This window comes from Alligator mississippiensis, chromosome 2, assembly GCF_030867095.1.
Source record: "Alligator mississippiensis isolate rAllMis1 chromosome 2, rAllMis1, whole genome shotgun sequence".
In the NCBI taxonomy this organism is placed as follows: Eukaryota; Metazoa; Chordata; order Crocodylia; family Alligatoridae; genus Alligator; species Alligator mississippiensis.
In genome coordinates this window covers 157,563,962-157,582,682 of record NC_081825.1, presented here as the reverse complement: position 1 = coordinate 157,582,682, position 18,721 = coordinate 157,563,962, and the positions used below count along the sequence as shown (strand labels likewise).

At 46.5% G+C, this 18,721-nt stretch overlaps 1 protein-coding gene across 1 annotated transcript in view; it reads left to right on the top strand.

Annotated features, from left to right (window-relative positions):
- Positions 1–18,721, top strand: part of UNC5C (unc-5 netrin receptor C) — a 426,201-nt gene that overhangs the window by 391,913 nt on the left and 15,567 nt on the right. Inside the window, exons 14-15 of the mRNA XM_019488075.2 lie at positions 13,318–13,467; positions 15,297–15,461. Of these exons, the coding sequence (XP_019343620.1) occupies positions 13,318–13,467; positions 15,297–15,461 (315 nt within the window). The remainder of the gene's footprint in view (positions 1–13,317; positions 13,468–15,296; positions 15,462–18,721) is intronic.

The following is an 18,721-nucleotide window of genomic DNA, read 5'->3' as shown; positions in this document are numbered from 1 at the left end:
ATTAGCCCTGTATCAGGATCTCTCTCCTGCTTTCTACCATCAAAGTAATCTCTCTAACTGAAAGAAGGCTTCTGCCACCACCAGCAGCTGGCAGTGGTCACATTTTGACACTTCTTTGCATAATGTCAACTCCTGGGACTCATTGTCCCACTGCTTCACGTGCTGCAAGGGGGTGCTGGCTGGAGCACAGGGTCCAGGGGGTGCTGGCTAGATCCCAGCTAGCCAAGGAGTGATGTGGAGATGGGAAAGCAGGCAGCCCTGGGCTGCATTCTCCTCCATCTCTACAAACTACAGTCCCCACACTGAGGCACCCCGCACCCCAGCCAGCCACTCCCTGCACCATACAGGCATTTCCTCTGGACTGAAGTAATGCAGTCCCTGGCTGGCTGGGGTGCAGGGTGCCTCAGTGTGGGGGGGTCCATGTGCCTCCATGCAGGAGCTGCTCAGTGGAGTCCCCATGCTGAAGCACACAGAAACAGTGGAGCAGCCAGTTCAGGGCTGCCTGCTCCCCTGTCTCAAGGTACACTGCACCCTAGGCAGCCAGGGAATAGTAAATTCTGGTAGCAATTTTTTTCCCCAGCACTGCAAATTAGCATCACCACACACAGTTTAACGTGCAATGTGTGTGGTTTTTGGTGCTGTAAAGAGGTTTGCAGTTCACAGACTACACATGCCTGCCCATCTGATTCCAGCCACACAGTCTACTTTGCCTGCAGCACATGACAATGGAGCCACACAGAGTCAAATATGACCACCAGAAGCCATACAGACATGAACGCACTAGCAGCTTTCTTGTGGTGTCTGCTTCTGCTGCCAGAAGTTATGGTGGCTGAAGCACCCTAGTGCCCTGTGCCCTCCCCAAAGACGCAATGGCATCTCCTGCTTTCTCCTACTTTCCCGTACAAAAGATAAGGACTTTATTTTTCAGTCAAAAAGCCCGAGGCTGATTCAATTCAATTTCTGCAGGTTAATCTAAGCTGTGTAGATTGATTTGATATGCAAGTAAACAGGCATTCACTTTTAATTCCGGAAATGCAGCCATATGCCTGCAGTGACTCAGGCCAAAAGCTGGAGGGTGCTAAAGCATGCCTCCCTGCTTGGCTGCAGCAGACAGCATGGGCAAGGCCAGCCCATCCACCCTGTGAGGGAGGGCTTGCATAGCATGTGCAAAGCATCCTGGGATGCAGGGGACTGTGAGTTAACTTGAATCTAGAGGGGATCTGGGACAGAAGTTCAATAAACTGATTTAATCAGTAAAGTCTGATACTACATCCATCCAGGTTTATCTTCAACTGGGTTTAGCCATTTTGAAAGTGGTTTATGTGCACTGAACTTCTGGCCTAGGGACAGACATTTTAAAAGCCTGAGCCTAAAATGAGTCAATCTTTGCAGATTAGTTTAACCTGGCTAGGCTGAACCAGTTTGTAACCATACAGACATTTTTTCTGGACTGAAGAAATGCAGGCACATGCCTGCACTGGCTCTGACTAGAAACCAGTGGGGCACTAGAGTGGCCCTCCCTTCCCTTCAACAGTGTTGAGCTGAGGTGGTGAGGGGTGTAGCCAGGCCCCAGGAGGACACTCTGATTAGGGAGAGATTGTCTCCATCCCTCACTGCTCCTGACCAGCTAGGGAGTTACACAGCATTTAGTTACACAGCAGGAAGTTACACAGGGAATAACATAGCATTTAGCACCCCATCAAAAGAAACAAAAGCCTCTCATTAGTTCAAGCTCTTCTTGAACAACTTTTTTCCCAGGAAGGAATAGAGGGACATTACCAGCTACCTGTTGATTAGTTCCAGAAAGCGCTAAGTGGGCACTGTCCTGTCTGCCTTTGTCCTGCCTGCCTCAAACAGACACCTCTCAGCATTAGCTAGCATACCACATGCTGGCTATGGCCCATCCTGTGGGAGCAGGGAGGGGGGAATTCCTGCTTGAACAGCAAGTGGTGAGAGGGACTCAGGAGGAAGCCAGGGAGATGCCACTGTGCTTGCAGTCTCTGCCAGAGCTCTAGCAAGGGAGCAGAGAGGCGGGGCAGCCCTGCTGTAGAACAGAGAGCCCTGCCCAGGGGTGCAAAACATCTGGGATTCTGGGGGACTCTTGTTTAATTTAAACCAGGAAGGGGTCTAAAACAGACATTGCATAAACAGGTTTCGTGCAAATCAGTTAAGTCTGATACTACATTCAACCAGGTTTATCTCAAACCGGTTTCAGTCATTTTCAAACTATTTTATACACACTGAATGTCTGTTCTGTTGCAGGGTTCTGATCACTTAAACCAGTTTGTCTAATGTCTGTCCCTAGCTTTGTTGTGTTACAGATTTGAACTGGTTTCCCATCACTTATACCAGTATATGTGTAATTTCTGTCCCTAACCTTGATGTCTTCAGCTCAAGAATGGATCCCATTGTGGAAAGTGTGCTTTAACCAAACCAAAGTTATCCAGTAGTAAACTTAATTTATTAGACTTAGCACAGTGTTAACGGCATGACATTTAAAGGCCTAGGATATATAGGAGTTAAGATTCCTAAATTTAAGGCCATGATCTTGTGGCCTTAAACTCTATGAATCAACTTCCTCAAAAATAAAGAGCTTATATAAGAGAAAAATGGGCTAGCTTCAGAATAGAGGCTTCTAAATGAATACAGTAAGATTTATAGCATTCATAGATCTGATAAAGCCCTATGTGACAAGGCCCCATTGCTGCAATGTTCTGCCACAATGAGTAGAAATGAAAGAAGCTTTAAACTTGACTAAAATCCATGTTGTACACTTGGTTTGATAGTATCATTTTGGACTGCCATCTCTGAGACCTAAATTTGAATTTGGGCCCCAGTCTCTTGCACTGTAGAATGATGGGACTGGGAATGTGTTGCTTGTGGCAGCTCTTCTGGCCAACTGATGAGCATCACTGTTGGGCTGCAGAAAGATTTTATGTTTTTATCCATATTTGAACAGTGCCTGGCATAGTGAGTCCCAAGTGCATGACTAAGGCCCTTGGGCACTATGACAATGTAAATAATAAGAGGGGATTTAGAGCATAATGGGAAAGATGGCAGTTGTTTCCTGGTACCTTGATGGATGGGGTGAAAACTTGGAGGGTGGGAATAAGGGCAGCTCAGAGCTTTAACAGATTTTTAAAAATCTCAAGTCTAAAAAACAATTTGTGGCTTGGGAATCTTAGAACAGCGGTAGCCACATTTGAGATACAGGGTAGAATTCCTTAGCTTCCCTGGGGAGAGGTTGCTGAACCTGCATCCTTCACAGCGGTGTGACTGAAATTATGTTATATTAAATGTGATTTGAGTAGCAAATAAAAGGGTTGGGGGTTGGAGGCGAGGGGCGGGGGGCCGGTAGTAAGATCATCTATTTTTTTCTCCTTACACCTTTTGTTGAGAGCCAAGATTGTGTCAATAGACCAATTGCTCTGGCTTGATGAATAAGGCAATTGTTTTCACATTGAGACATCTGAAGTTTGGAGTAGCCTTGATTGGGGTTATGTATTTATTTTAATAGGCAATCAAATACATTCCATTATTATTTATAATGAAGAGGTAGTCTGACACTTGCTATACCCTTACTAGCAACCACCAAAGGAAGTTGAGCGGTTGCTATCTAAGCATATGCTGTATGCTCCAACAGACTTTCCCCTCTAATCGTGCAGAGTAAGCTCTCTCTCCAGAATCAACTAAGCCTTTGGTACTGTAAGAGAGTCTAATGACTTGTCATAAATAATGGTATGGTTATTGTGAAGCCTGCTTGTTTCTCTTCTCTGTGTTTGTGAAGCAGAATTGCTTACTCCTGCTTTAACACCAATCAGTAGTGCAGTTTTCTTCATGCTACATGTTCTCAGGCAGGAAGTTGTGACTTGGGGGCTGCAAAGAGGTTTCAGGGGAATCATAATTACCATCTGTTTCTTTATGATTAGATGGGTAAGTGCCCTTTAATTTTTCTGTTGTTATGTAGGGTCACAGTATAGAAAAGTTTGAGTAGTAGTGCTTTGTTTCTAATTATCCATCTATCCATCATCTACTCATATGGCTTTATTGCAGTAATATCTGAGCTCATTTAGTCAATAAGATAATCACTGGAGAGACTGATCCACAAGTCTTCTGTCACACTAGATCAATGAAGCAGATCACAGTTTAACAGATCTGCTTTTACTCCAGTCCCTCTGTCTCTGTGTGATATTTGGCTTTCTCAGAGCAGATTATTCTACATCGTTTGGGTTTAAGTTTATGCGCATTCCTTCATCTAATTGAGAAAAGTAAATCAGATCTTTTGGAAGCAAAAAAGAAGCATATATTAAATGTCATTGATTCTTAGTGTGCCTTTAATTAAGAGACAACTTCAGAATAATGGTAGCAATTACTTCACCTACATGGTCTGTCTAAGCTCACTGAACTAGAGCTGTTATTGAAAGACGAATGTTACTAGGCCCTTACCTATAAGGGTATGAGATAATGTCCTGTTGCTTGAGATAATGTCCTGTTGCTGGCATCATGACCGTTCTTATATAGTAAGGTGGGAATTAATTCTTCAGTGGAAGGGCATACTACATGGCCAGGGTTTGGAACTAAAAAGGGACAAACCCATGTCTTGTGTTTCTTCTGCTGTATAAGTTGGAATGTTGTTGCAGTATTCATGGTCAAAGAAATGCTTGAGAGAGAATGATTTTTGTGATATCTTTTATTGGACAAGTTGTATATTTGGGAGAGCTCTGATCTTCCTCAAGTCTGAGCCAGAGAAGAAAATGAAAGCTGAGCTACATATCAGAGAACAGAATCCAGGCATATTCAAACAGTCCATTTGGAGGGATGCAGGAGGGCTGTGAAGTATGAATGATGAGGTGCTATCAGGAGCCATTATAAGACAAAAAAGGTGCAGTAGAACATGCAATCTAGTCAGTAGCAGAGCAAAACCAGTCAAGAAGGGGGCAGCTACTACCTGTGAAGTTCAAGGAACTTATTGGCAGTATTTGCTAAGTTGTAATGAGCCATGAATCCATTGACTGTTATAAATTCAGATTTTTATTGCCTTGTAGAGTTATAAATTTCTGTTCCCAGGTCTGTCTTCTGGAGGTGTTTTGTAAATCCCTTTAAGCATGAGAATTGTGAGATTGGAGAGGGAGCATGTATTCTGTGAAAACTGCTTCTCTCAGTGTCTGTGTATCTTTGTCCTTTATACAGGGTCTTCATAAAGTCCTTGTGCACTTTTAAACTTTAATAACTTAGGTTGTAGGTATGATAGAAACAATCTGTAAATGGCATTTTAAAAGCAAATTAATTAGAGTTTTTGGACAACTAGAGTACACAATGCTAGACTTCAACATAACCACCATCCATCATGATATACTGCTCAATCCGATCTTCCAACTCCTTGAAAACTTTTCCCAGTTGCTCTTGAGTTACTGCACTAATTGCATTGGTGATCCTAGCCCTAAGTTCCATCAAAGAACATGGTTTTGACAAGTAAACTACACTTTTAACATGTCCCCATGAAAAGAAGTCCAACGGCGACAGGTCAGGTGAACGAGGTGGCCAAGCAATTGGTCCACATCTGCCTATCCTCTTCTCTGGGAAAAATGTCATTTAGGAACTGTCGTGCATTCAGAGCATAGTGACATGGAGCTCCATCTTATTTAAGAATAAATTTAATAGATTTCATAGATTTCATAGATTTTTAGGGTCGGAAGGGACCTTGGTAGATCATTGAGTCCGACCCCCTGCCCTGGGCAGGAAATAGCGCTGGGGTGAAATGACCCCAGCCTGGTGCTTGTCCAGTCTCCTCTTAAAGACCTCCAAGGTATGGGAGAGCACCACCTCCCCTGGAAGCCCATTCTGGATTCTAGTCAGTCTTACCATAAAGAAGTCCTTCCTGATATCTAATCTAAATCTGTTATTACTTATGAAGTCTAGCATTGTGTACTCTAGTTATCCTAAAACTTTAATAGATTTGCTTTTAAATGCCATTTACAGATTGTTTCTATCATACCTACAGCCTAAGATATTAACGTATTCATGTTTAAAAGTGCACACAGACTTTATGAAGATCCTGTATTTTTTCTGTGAGAGAGTTCATTTTGATGCATAGTTCCTGTCTAGTTTCACTCGCATAGTTTCCATGAGGAACTCTGGTAGACTGGATGAGACATACCATGTTCTGTGATGTACATGTGTGGAATCCGTGGAATTTTTTGTTTTTGTCGCAAGGGGCGTTCACTGTTGCAAAGCTGGAGATGTGTTAACAGGTTGTGCATTTATTGTTGAGGCCTGGTTGTGTCCCATCTGGAGTCTGTTGATTGGAGGGGAGCTTGACCCAAGTTTGGGTGTTGTTTAAAGGCCCAGAGCAGGGGATTTGGGAATATTTCCCTCCAATCTATTTTTTTATTAAAGAATGTAATTGTTTGATGATCCTTCTTCCAGGTTCCAGTATGTAATGGTATGTAACAACCAGGGAAGTGTGATTGGTGAGAGTTTTGTTTTTGTATTGTGGTAGGTTATTGCAGGGTATTTGTGTGGCTCATTCAAATACACAATCTATGGTGTTTGCTGGAGAGTCCTTGCTGGGTAAAAGTATCTTTCAGGTTGGAAGGTCATTGCAACCTGAAAGACGGTCACTATCTTAGAAGGGCACTGTGGTGTACATTCGGCAAAGAGACAGTACCATAAAAGTAGAATGGATAAAGTCTTAAGGCCAAGTGGCACACCTGTATCAGCATTCTGAAAGTTAGGTGATGAACTAAGAGAACCTATCATTAATTTTCTATTTCTATCTATTAGTATTCATTTCACCCTCATCCTTTTTAAATGGAAGCTTACACATGGTTTTTCTCTTCACATACACACACATCATACTTTAAGACTAACATTTTATACTTGAATGCCTACAGTTCCACACCTATATCTGTTATACTTTCTCTTCTCACTAGTACTGAACGCTTGCAGTTCCTTCTGTTGTCACAACTTAAATGTTGCAGAAAGTAGATACGTGCTCTCGGGGCTGCTCGATACGCACAGTGTCTGTTGTTTAAATCTATACACCAGTACAGTATGTTTGTTTGATTACATGGGTAGGTTCAATTATCTCATGGAATACCATGAATCTTCTTTTAGGCATCCCAGGGAGATAATTTGGACTTAATGAAGATCTATAGTAATCAGATAATTACTATCGATTGCTCTTTAGACATCTTGATGAGGTAATTAGGGTGCACTGGAAAGAAGCTGGAACTGATTGATTGGCAAAATCTTAATCTAAAAGGTTTCTAATTATGTTTCTTTTCTTCTAATGGGTAATGAACAAACATCATTTTAGCTTTAGAATTTGTCAGGTGCCAGTTTCGTTGGGGACATTGGCTTTCTCTATTATGTTAACTAGATACTGAACGTGTTCAACAGTAGCTCATTAGGCCTCACTGTTGATGTGGAAGCAACTTCAGTTTCTGTGGGCTTTACTTTCTTTTCTTAATTTCCATAGTCTCTGTCTGGCACATGGAACTGCATGTGTGTGTGTATGTCTCTGCATGCATGAAGTATTTTGTATGTACAGTAATGATTATGCCTATATGTGATTGCCTTTCTGGCTGTGTTTATATAGGAACAGTTAGACGCGGGAGCGGTGAGAGACGCGCGGGTGAAAGCTCGCTGCGCCCCCGCTCCCCTGAAGCCCCCCCAGAAACCCTCCAGCAGCCACGGAGCCCCCCGCTGACCCCCAGCACAGCCGGGGTAAGCGGGGCCCGTGGAGAGAGGGGGCTAACCCCTTAGTGTGCGTGTGGGAGGCAGCGGCTGAGTGGAGCCGGGCCGGGTCAAGCCCCGCCCAGGCCCCTACTTCGCCCAGCCCCCCAGGGAGCCACGTGACTGAAGCCACGCGAACAGGCTGCGCAAACAGGCGTGCTTCTCTGCCAGCGCGTGAGTTAGCTCGGAGTTTGCGCGGGAGGGTGTGCGGGAGGGAGCTGGACCCTGCCTGCGCACCCCCCAGGGCAGACAGCCCCAGCCGTAGCCAGCCTACCAGAGGCATGACATGGATGGGCACGCACCGCACCCCAAGGGTCCCCGAGGGCTCCGCGGCCCCCCCCTCTGGCACCTTAGAGATGGCCACCCAGACGGAGCCCCTGGTTCCAGGCTCCACGCAGACGGAGCCCCTGGCTCTCAGCTGCGGGGGCTGCCTGTCCCTTTTTCAGGCTCTGGGGCCTGGGAGCATGGCGACCTCCCCTTGCGGGGTCTGTTCCCTTTTGGGGTCTCTGGCATGCCAGCTGGAGGAGCTCCAGGCCACAGTCCAGAGACTGTGTGCCATCAGGGACTGCGAGCAGGAGATAGACTCCTACTGCCAGGCCCTTCTCCCCCGGGAGGCAGAGGGTAGATCACAGTCTCCCTCCATGCCAAAGGAGGACTCTGGGACCTCCTGCTGTGTCCAGCCAGGGGCATGGACCAAGGTGGTCAAGGGCCCTAAGGCCCGCCGCACCAAGGCCCCTCCCCCACCAGAACTGAGCAACAGGTACGCACCTCTTGCCGCCACAGCAGAGCCTGCTGAGTTGCCGGCCCCCACGGGCAACATGGGCCTAACTGCAGCTCCCGCCCCTGCTCTCCCCAAGACAAAACGTAAGGTGTTTGTTGTGGGAGACTCCCTCCTGAGGGGGACGGAGGGGCCAATCTGCCACCCCGACCCCTTAGCCCGGCAAGTCTACTACTTCCCAGGGGCCCGCATCCGGGACATTGTGGAGAGGATCCCCAAGCTCCTCAAACCCACAGACCACTATCCCATGCTCCTAATTCATGTGGGCACCAATGACATGGCTCGGAGCACTCCCAGCCAGGTCATGAGGCGCTACAGGGATTTGGGAGCGGGGCTTAAGGGTCTGGGGGCACAGGTGGTGTTCTCATTGATCCTCCCAGTCTCAGGCTATGGGCTGAGAAGGGACAGGAGGATCTATGTGGTCAACCAAAGACTGCGGCGCTGGTGTCGTCAGGAAGGCTTTGGCTTTCATGACCACAGCCCGCTCTTTGGCGAGAGAGGCAGCGAGCTGCTGGGAAGAGATGGTCTCCACCTCTCTCCCCTAGGGAGGAGGCTCTTCTCAGCCAGACTGGCTGACCTGCTCCACCGGGCTTTAAACTAAGCCCGTTGGGGGACGGGGGGACTACCGCCACTGCTGGCCTGCTGAGCAATCCTTGCAAAGCCAGCGGATCATGGCACTCAAGGGAGCCCACCCCAGCCCTGGTAAAATCTGTGGGCAAGGAAGGAGCCCCCCAGGGGGCACTTGCCTGCCTCTACACTAATGCCAGGAGCTTGGGGAATAAGCAGGAGGAGCTCATCCTCCTGCTCAGTGCAAACAATTACGATGTCATAGGGATCACAGAGACCTGGTGGGACTCCACCCATGACTGGACCACAGGGATAGATGGCTATGCCCTGTACAGGAGGGATCATGTAGAGAAAAGGGGCGGGGGTGTAGCTCTCTATGTCAAGGAAAGCTACGCTTCCCTGCAAGCCGATATTGGCGACCAGGGTGGACGGCTGGAGACCCTCTGGGTTAAAATCCGTGGGGAACACTGCACAGGGGACACAATGGTGGGAGTCTATTACAGACCTCCCACCCAAAGTCCTGAGCTTGACCAGGAGTTTGCCCAGGAACTGGCTGAGGCAGCTTGCTCCAGGACCATGGTTGTCATGGGTGACTTCAATTACCCGGACATCTCGTGGGAGGATCGCTCAGCAAAATCTGAGCGGTCGCAGAGCTTCCTCTCGTGCGTGGATGACCTCTACCTGACTCAAGAAGTCTATAGGCCAACGAGAGGCAAAGCGCTGCTCGACCTGGTGCTGGCTACTGGGGATGACCTAGTCGGCGACCTAGTGATTGATGGGAAGCTGGGTGACAGCGACCACGAGCTGATCACCTTCACCATCCGCCAAAAAGCTGGCAAGTCGGTCAGCAACACGGAAGTCCTTGACTTCGGGAAAGCCGACTTTGACAAGCTCAGGAGGCTTGTCAGTGAGGCCCTAAGGGACTGTGACCACAGGGAGAGGGGAGTTCAAGAAGAGTGGTTGCTCCTCAAGGGAGCGATCCTCAATGCACAAACTAAGTCTATTCCATCTCGGAGGAAAGGCAGCAAGAGGGCACAGCAGCCCCCCTGGCTCTCCAGGGACCTAGCAGACCTCCTGAGGCTTAAAAGAAAGGCCTACAAAGGATGGAGGATGGGAGTCACCTCCAAGGAGGATTATTCTGCACTGGTCCGGTCCTGTAGGGAGCTGACCAGGAAAGCCAAGGCTGCAACTGAACTCCAGCTAGCTTTGAGCATCAAGGACAATAAAAAGTCCTTTTTCAGATATGTGGGGAGCCGGAGGAAAAGCAGGGGCAACGTTGGACCCCTGCTGAACCAGATGGGGCAACTGACAACTGACGCCCAGGAAAAAGCCAACCTATTAAATAGGTACTTTGCGTCGGTCTTTCATCAGTCCCATGGGACGCCCATGCCCGCTACAGGCCCGGGAAGTCCGGGTGAGGGTGATCCCCTGCCCTCCATTAATGCTGACTTTGTGAAGGAACATCTTGAGAAGCTGGATACCTTCAAGTCAGCCGGCCCTGACAATCTTCACCCCAGGGTACTCAAGGAGCTGGCGAGCATCATAGCCCAGCCTCTAGCGCGGATCTTTGAAAACTCTTGGCGCTCTGGTGTAGTGCCCGAAGACTGGAAGAAGGCCAATGTGGTGCCTATCTTCAAGAAAGGGAGGAAAGTGGATCCGGCTAACTATAGGCCCATCAGCCTGACTTCTATCCCGGGGAAGATCTTAGAAAAGTTTATTAAGGAGGCCATCCTTAATGGACTGGCCAACGCCAACATCTTAAGGGATAGCCAGCACGGGTTTGTTGCGGGTAGGTCTTGCTTGACCAATCTCATTTCCTTCTACGACCAGGTGACCTATCACCTGGACAAGGGAGATGAGATTGATGTCATATATCTTGACTTCAAAAAAGCCTTCGATCTGGTGTCCCATGATCGTCTCTTGGAGAAACTGGCCAATTGTCGCCTTGGGTCCTCCACGATCCACTGGCTGGAAAATTGGCTCCGGGATCGGACCCAGAGGGTAGTAATTGATGGAAGTCACTCATCGTGGTGTCCTGTGACCAGTGGGGTCCCCCAGGGCTCTGTCCTTGGACCCATACTGTTCAACATCTTCATTAATGATGTGGACACTGGAGTCAGAAGCGGACTGGCCAAGTAAGCAGATGACACCAAACTTTGGGGCAAAGCATCCACACCAGAAGACAGGCAGATGATCCAGGCTGACCTGGACAGGCTCAGCAAGTGGGCGGATGAGAATCTGATGGTGTTCAATGCCGATAAATGCAAGGTTCTCCACCTTGGGAAAAAAAACCCGCAGCATCCTTATAGGCTCGGCAGTGCTATGTTGGCTAGCACTATGGGAGAAAGAGACTTGGGGGTCATCATTGACCACAAGATGAACATGAGCCTGCAATGCGATGCTGCGGCTAGTAAAGCGACCAAAACACTGGCTTGCATCCATAGATGCTTCTCAAGCAAATCCCAGGACATCATTCTCCCCCTGTACTCGGCCTTAGTGAGGCCGCAGCTGGAGTACTGCGTCCAGTTTTGGGCTCCACAATTCAAAAAGGATGTGGAGAAGCTTGAGAGAGTCCAGAGAAGAGCCATGCGCATGATCAGAGGTCAGGGAAGCAGACCCTACGATGACAGGCTGAGAGCCCTGGGGCTCTTTAGCCTGGAAAAGTGTAGGCTCAGGGGTGATCTGATGGCCACCTACAAGTTTATCAGGGGTGACCACCAGTATCTGGGGGAACGTTTGTTCACCAGAGCGCCCCAAGGGATGACGAGGTTGAATGGTCACAAACTACTACAAGATCGTTTCAGGCTGGACATAAGGAAGAATTTCTTTACTGTCCAAGCCCCCAAGCTCTGGAACAGCCTGCCACCGGAGGTGGTTCAAGCGCCTTCATTGAACACCTTCAAGATGAAACTGGATGCTTATCTTGCTGGGATCCTATGACCCCAGCTGACTTCCTGCCCTTTGGGCAGGGGGCTGGACTCGATGATCTTCCGAGGTCCCTTCCAGCCCTAATGTCTATGAAATCTATGAAGGAAAAGAACATAAATACTTTTGTCTTTCATGCATGCTTCAGTTGGCCTAACTATCATTGTGGTAATATGCAGAGATGATGAGGAGATTCACTATCCACCGTACATGTTAATAGTCCTAGACATATATTATTATACTTTTCTGTAGCAGAGCAATGGCCTTTTTCAGTCTCATCAGTCACTGTATGACCTGCACTTTCATGCTTAAGTACATCCTTCTCTAGCACTGTTCTCTCTCATGTTTTGCATTGTTTTCAGAAGTATTTTGTTTGCAAAATAGCCCTCTGAAGGTGTAACATTTTTATTGCGTATCCTGCTTCATAGTATGTTTTAAATTGGGCCAAAATCTGATTGGCCAGTAGTACTTATCTGATGTGAGCTAATGGGATCACATCTTATATAGAGTCTCTTTAAGGGAAAATATAAAGGATGCTATTAAAAGGCCTTTCAGGGGGACAAACTGTCCAAGGTGACACTTGATCAATATGCAAGGGCTTCTTCTATGCACAGGCTTCGAATCTCACAGCAATTAAGCAAGCCTCATATGGGACCCAGCACATCATGTAATGCTGCATTTTCCAAATGGAAATATACATATGTGAAGTTCTGCTGGCTAATGCAAGCCATATTTGTGCTCTTGGAATCCCAATGTATTAGTATTAGGAGTGCTGTGTAGGATTTTGCTTCGGCAGCCTAGTACAAATGAGGTTTCTATAATTATGTATGTGCATATTGGGCGCATCTACATGAGACAGTACTGTGTAGTGGTTTCTGTGCATTTATTTAGTACTTGTATAATCAAGTACTAAATAAATGTGGAGTAACTGGAGTTACTGTGCAGTAGTGCCAGCAAATGTCTTTTAGTGACACTACTGCGCAGTAGCCTAATAATACTGTGCAATAGTGCATTAACATTGTGCTACAACGTGCTACTGCACAGTATTTTTCAGCTACTGCACAGTCATTGTCTCGTGTAGATGTGCTCACTGAGATGTTTTTCTTTCCAGTAGATAAGTAGGTAGGTAGACAGGCAGACAAGACAGATAGATAGGTCGGTTGGTTGATCTGGGTGCCTGTATTCCCTGTTATACAGACTGTGTCTGTAGTAGTTAATCTTCCAGAAGCAGAAGTACAGCATGACATTTTATAACACATTTGTAAATAATGTCTCTGATCACAAGGTGACTTACTTTCTGTCTATAACAGGAAGTTCTACAGCTGGAGAGGCAGATGGGAGGACAGTTACTGGAAGAACCAAAGGCTCTGCATTTTAAGGGAAGCACCCACAACCTCCGTTTGTCTATTCATGATATCGCTCACTCTCTCTGGAAGAGCAAATTGCTTGCTAAATACCAGGTAAGAATTACAGATTGTTTAAACAGTGATGGACAAGCATGGGCCACATTAGAAGGGCCTGAAGTTATACAGTAGTACACAAATGTACACTATTTTTTTTTAAAGTACACACCGTTGGTTTAGGTTTCTGCCCTCTGATATTCCTGCCTATACAGTCTTCTCTATTGAATACCAGTCCTCTCCATTGTATTATGCATTGTCTAGTTTTAATTTCTTTAATCAGTCCAATGGAGTAGAATATTCAGGTTCTATTAACCATCTTCATTATTGCTAAACTGAACAATAGCAGCCCAGAATTTGTTTGTTTTTTAAATGAAAATCAAAATTTCATCTTAACACACTGGGAAAGAAATTTTGGTCAGTGTGATTAGAAAATTAGAAAATCCACTACAGGTAGGACTATTCAATGCAAAGAGAGTAGGGATTAGAATTGAGTATTTGTGCACAGGGGCTGCTACTGCCAAAATATATGCACCCTTCTGGCTGTTTCTAGAATAGGGCCCACTCTTGGCAAGTGAAGGCTTAATGGAGATATTAGGGTGACCAGGCCTTTTGTACTCCATTAGGGTTTGGTCTTAAGAAAGGATAAAACACTTGTGCACAAATACACACATCTCTTTGTAAAGTTTGAGAGAGAACAATGGAACACCCTTGGATATATTAAGGATTTTCCTCACTGAAGGATCAAGTAAAGATTAAATTCTTTTTTTCCTCTCCATCTCATCCTTCACTTGCTAGGGCTCCAGTGCAATGCACACTTGTACGTGAAGCGTGTAGCAGGGCACTAAGACATGCCTGCTCCTTTAAGACTGAAGCAGCCTAGCATGGGAGCTCTGCAGGCTAAGCAGAGCTCCATAGCTGTGGGTCGCTGGGGGTAACAGCCTAAGGGGGTAATTGGGAAGCACCTACAAGTGTCACATGACCAGGAGGAGGCAGGATTTGGGGGTATATACATCCAGGGCTGGAGCTTGCAGGAAGACTATCTTGCAACTGCCAGGGAAGGAGCTCCTGCATGAGGAAGCTACCTGAGACCTGGTGCTGCTTGCTTTGCTACCCAATGCTGCAAGACTTTAGGAGCCTCCCAGGTACTTACGCTGGGAAGCATGCTGTACTAAGGGTTGAAGTTTGTCCCCTTAAGGGGACACAGCATGGTTGTCACTGATAATGTTTAAGTTATAGCCTAGGGCTTATGCTTATGTTTATGTTTGCACCAGAGAACCGGGATGAGGCTATAAGGGGAGGTTTGGAGGCCTCATTAGTGCCTGGAGAAAGGGTCACATGATTTAGGTAAAATCCAGTGTTAGGCACAGAGACAGAGAGAGAGAGAGAGGCACCAGGAGGGCACAGCTACTGGGGTGCAGAGCCCAGCGCCAGAAGGGTACAGAAGTGAAAGGTAGTAGTATAACACCTGCGAGTTGGGACATGATATAGAGGCAATTGGAGTCATGTATTACACTCTTGGTATTAGGGCATAAAAGCGTAGCCTCCCGTCTAGAAACAACTTTTTAATTACATCAAAAGGTGTGGCAGGAGAGACAGGTGGGTGGATTGCCCTGGTCAGGCAGGCAGGCCAGCAGAATAATCGGCCTCAGGACATCACCCTGTCACAGAATGTTTAGAATAGTGCTAGGATGTAGGTGATCATCCAGAATGGCAGAGGTAAGTTCTTTTTCCTGCACAGAAGTGCCTTACAAGACTCATGAGTCCATTTGCTGAATTCACACTTTCTGATGCTTTCTGAGAGCTGAGTTGAAAACCTGATGAGATATGCCATGACTGTTGATGAGCATATTTAAACTGTTCCTTACTTTTCCCATTTCCTCTTGCAGGAAATTCCCTTTTACCATATCTGGAGTGGGTGTCAAAGAAACCTACACTGTACCTTTACTCTGGAAAGGTTCAGCCTGAGCACGGTGGAGCTTGTTTGTAAACTCTGTGTACGGCAGGTTGAAGGAGAAGGACAGATCTTCCAGCTCAACTGTACGGTATCAGAGGTAAAGATCCAGCTATCTGCACACTAAGCAATGAGGGAAAAGGAGGTGATACACATCTTGACATGTCCACATACCCAGTTATTCTTGCTTGGCACATCCTTTAATTTTCTTTCTTTCTTGATGCTGGGAGGCTATAGGCTTTCCAATCTTTCTCCTTCCTAAGGAGAGCTGAAGGTACTTTTCTTTCTCATTGAAGTTAGGTAAAAGGATAGATTTAACTGTTGTCTTTTCTCTTCCCTTATGGCTCTCTTTACTGCTTTGTTGGCTTTTCTTTTCACACTCTTTTATGGAAGATAGCACCCTTCCTTTAAAAGAGTCAAGAAAGCAATGATGGAAATGTGCCTTGTCTTTTTCCTTTCTGTGTGTGGTTTCTTCTTTCACCTGCTCACATGGAGAAGATCTACCTCATGGAGCATACAGTGTCCAGGTCCTCCAGCAATCTACTCACTGCCCATGTCTACACTTGTAATTAATGCACATTAAGGTTACTGTGCAGTACTGTTCCTTAAGGTGCATTAACATATGGCCAGGAATGCATCTACACCTGCTCCAGATGGGAGCAGTTCAGTGCAGGGCTGCTGTAGCCCTGTCTGGGCCTCTGCAGCAGCCAGGGGGAACTTCAGACCCCCTCGGGTACCAGCCCCAGGCTGGCAGGGGGGACAGGTGTCAGGTTTTGGCTCCAGTATGGGGGGACCTGTGTCACTTCTGGGGTAACTCCCTGCCAGCCCCTCAGCACAGGGCAAGTGGGGAACTGTCCCACTTGTGGGGCAGCTCCCTTGTGAGCCCTGTGCCAAGCTGGGCTTGCCTGGCTTGGCACAGGGCTAGGGTGGAATTCTACTTGTGAAGAAATTCCCCCTGCCCCTTCCCCTGCTGTCTGGGCTGACTGGTACTGCACAGTTAATCTAGAACTTTTTTTTTGTTGGTATTAGGCCTAATTTACTGCACAGTAAATGCTGCATACATGTAGTTGCTGACACTTTAGATGCACATGTAGATGTACCCACTCAGCCTAAATATGCTGTATCAGTACAAACCAATCTGTTCTGACCCTACAATAACTGCTATGAAATCAGTAATATCAGATATTAGATCTTCAATAAGCTTGCCTTCCATCTGTTACTGCCAGGCATAAGTAACTAGTATCTGTGAAAATACTTGGTTTTAACTAAGGTTTTGCAATTTCAACAATGGCAACAATTTGGTCAAAATAATTCTGAACACCTTAATTTAGGACTTGAAGGATTGCGCTTCCCTAGAAGAAAAAAACCCCCTCAGATATAACAATAAATAATACATTGAAGATGAGGAAGGAGAAGACCAGACACTGCCGATTCTTTCACAGAATGTCACTGGCAGTAACTGTGAGCAAGTGGGAGTACATAGCCAGTGCACAGGGAGTTGCACACAAGAAGAGAGTTACCGTTCGTGCTGATTTTCATGAGCTTGTCTCAAGTCATTGAAACTAGGGGTACAGGGCAGCATATCCTGAAATAATTTGAGCAATGATGATGTATGAGTCACAGCATCGAAGTCATGAAGTGACCTCAAGAACTCAGAACATAATTATACAAAAGGAAGAATGCTGCTGTTTCCCCTGGAGACCATTATTCCTAGCAATAACAGAAAATAGGGAATTAGATTAATAGATTCATAGATGCTAGGGTCGGAAGGCACCTCAACAGATCATTGAATCCGACCCTCTGCCTGGTCAGGAAAGAGTGCTGGGGTCAGATGACCCAGCCAGATGCCTATCCAGCCTTCTCTTAAAGACCCCCAGGGTAAGGGAGAGCACCACCTCCCTTGGAAGCCCATTCCAGATTTTTGCCACCCTTACCGTGAAGAAGTTCTTCCTGATGTCTAGTCTAAATCTGCTCTCTGTCAGCTTGTGACCATTGTTCCTTGTTACCCCAAGAGGCGCCCTGGTGAACAGAGCATCTCCGATTCCTTGCTGCACCCCTGTAATGAATTTGTAGGCAGCCACGAAATCACCTGCAGAAGCTGAAGAGATCCAGGTCCCTTAGTCTTTCCTCAAAGGGCTTGACCTGCAAACCCTTAACCATACGAGTGGCCCTCCTCTGGACCCTCTGAAGGTTATCCACATCCTTCTTAAAGTACGGTGCCCAAAACTGGACGCAGTACTCCAACTACATTCTGACCAATGCCGCATAGAGGGAAAGTATCACCTCCTTGATCTATTTGTCATGCATCTGTTGATGCATGATAAAGTGCGGTTAGCTTTGCTGATGACTTCATCACACTGACGACTCACGCTCATCTTGGAGTCCACTATGATTCTGAAATCTCTTTCCGCTTCTGTGCTGCTGAGAGGGTCATTCCCCAGACAGTAGGTGTGCTGGATATTTTTACACCCTAGGTGCAGCACTCTGCATTTGTCCTCGTTGAACTGCATCCTATTTTGTTCTGCCCACTTTTCCAACCTTTTCCAGTCCAGGTCTGCCTGCAATCGTTCCCTACCCCCCGGTGTGTTCATTTCACCTCACAATTTAGTATCATCCGCAAACTTGGACAGAGTACACTTCATGCCCACATCCAAGTCACTGATAAAGACATTGAAGAGTACAGGTCCAAGGGCCGAGCCCTGCGGGACCCCACTGCCCACATCCTTCCAGGTCAATACCAACCTATCCACTAGCACTCTCTCTTGGTGCAACCCCCAAGCCAATTTGCCACCCACCGGACTGTGTAATCATCTAAGTCACAGCTTCTTAATTTATTTATGAGAATAGGATGAGATACCATATCGAAGGCCTTCCTAAAATCCAAGTATACGACATCCACCTCTACTTCTGGGTCTAAGTGTTTTGTGACCTGGTCATAAAAAGAAATCAGAGTAGTCAGGCATGATCTACCTGCTACGAAACCATGCTGGTTGTCCTGCTGCATTATTTTTCCCGCTGGGCTCACACAAATATGATTCCTAATAATCTTTTCAAAGACTTTTCCAGGCATTAAGTCAGAGAGTGGCTGTGAAGTACTGATGTGAATAAAGTTGCAAGGTATTCTTATATAGAAGTAGACATTAGTCTGGCAGATAAGGTTCAGTTACAGGGTAGGGGTGAGGGCACCTGTTGTAACAAACAAAACAAATCTGATTTTTTGGAAAGGTACTTAAACTGTTTGTCTCCCATGCAGCATGTAAATGACACATGAAAAGTAAATTGTTCTGTCTTGTTTTCCTGCCTCATATTCAAGGAGAGTCTTCATCCATCAAGCAGCAACCTTGGCCCACACAGCCCTTT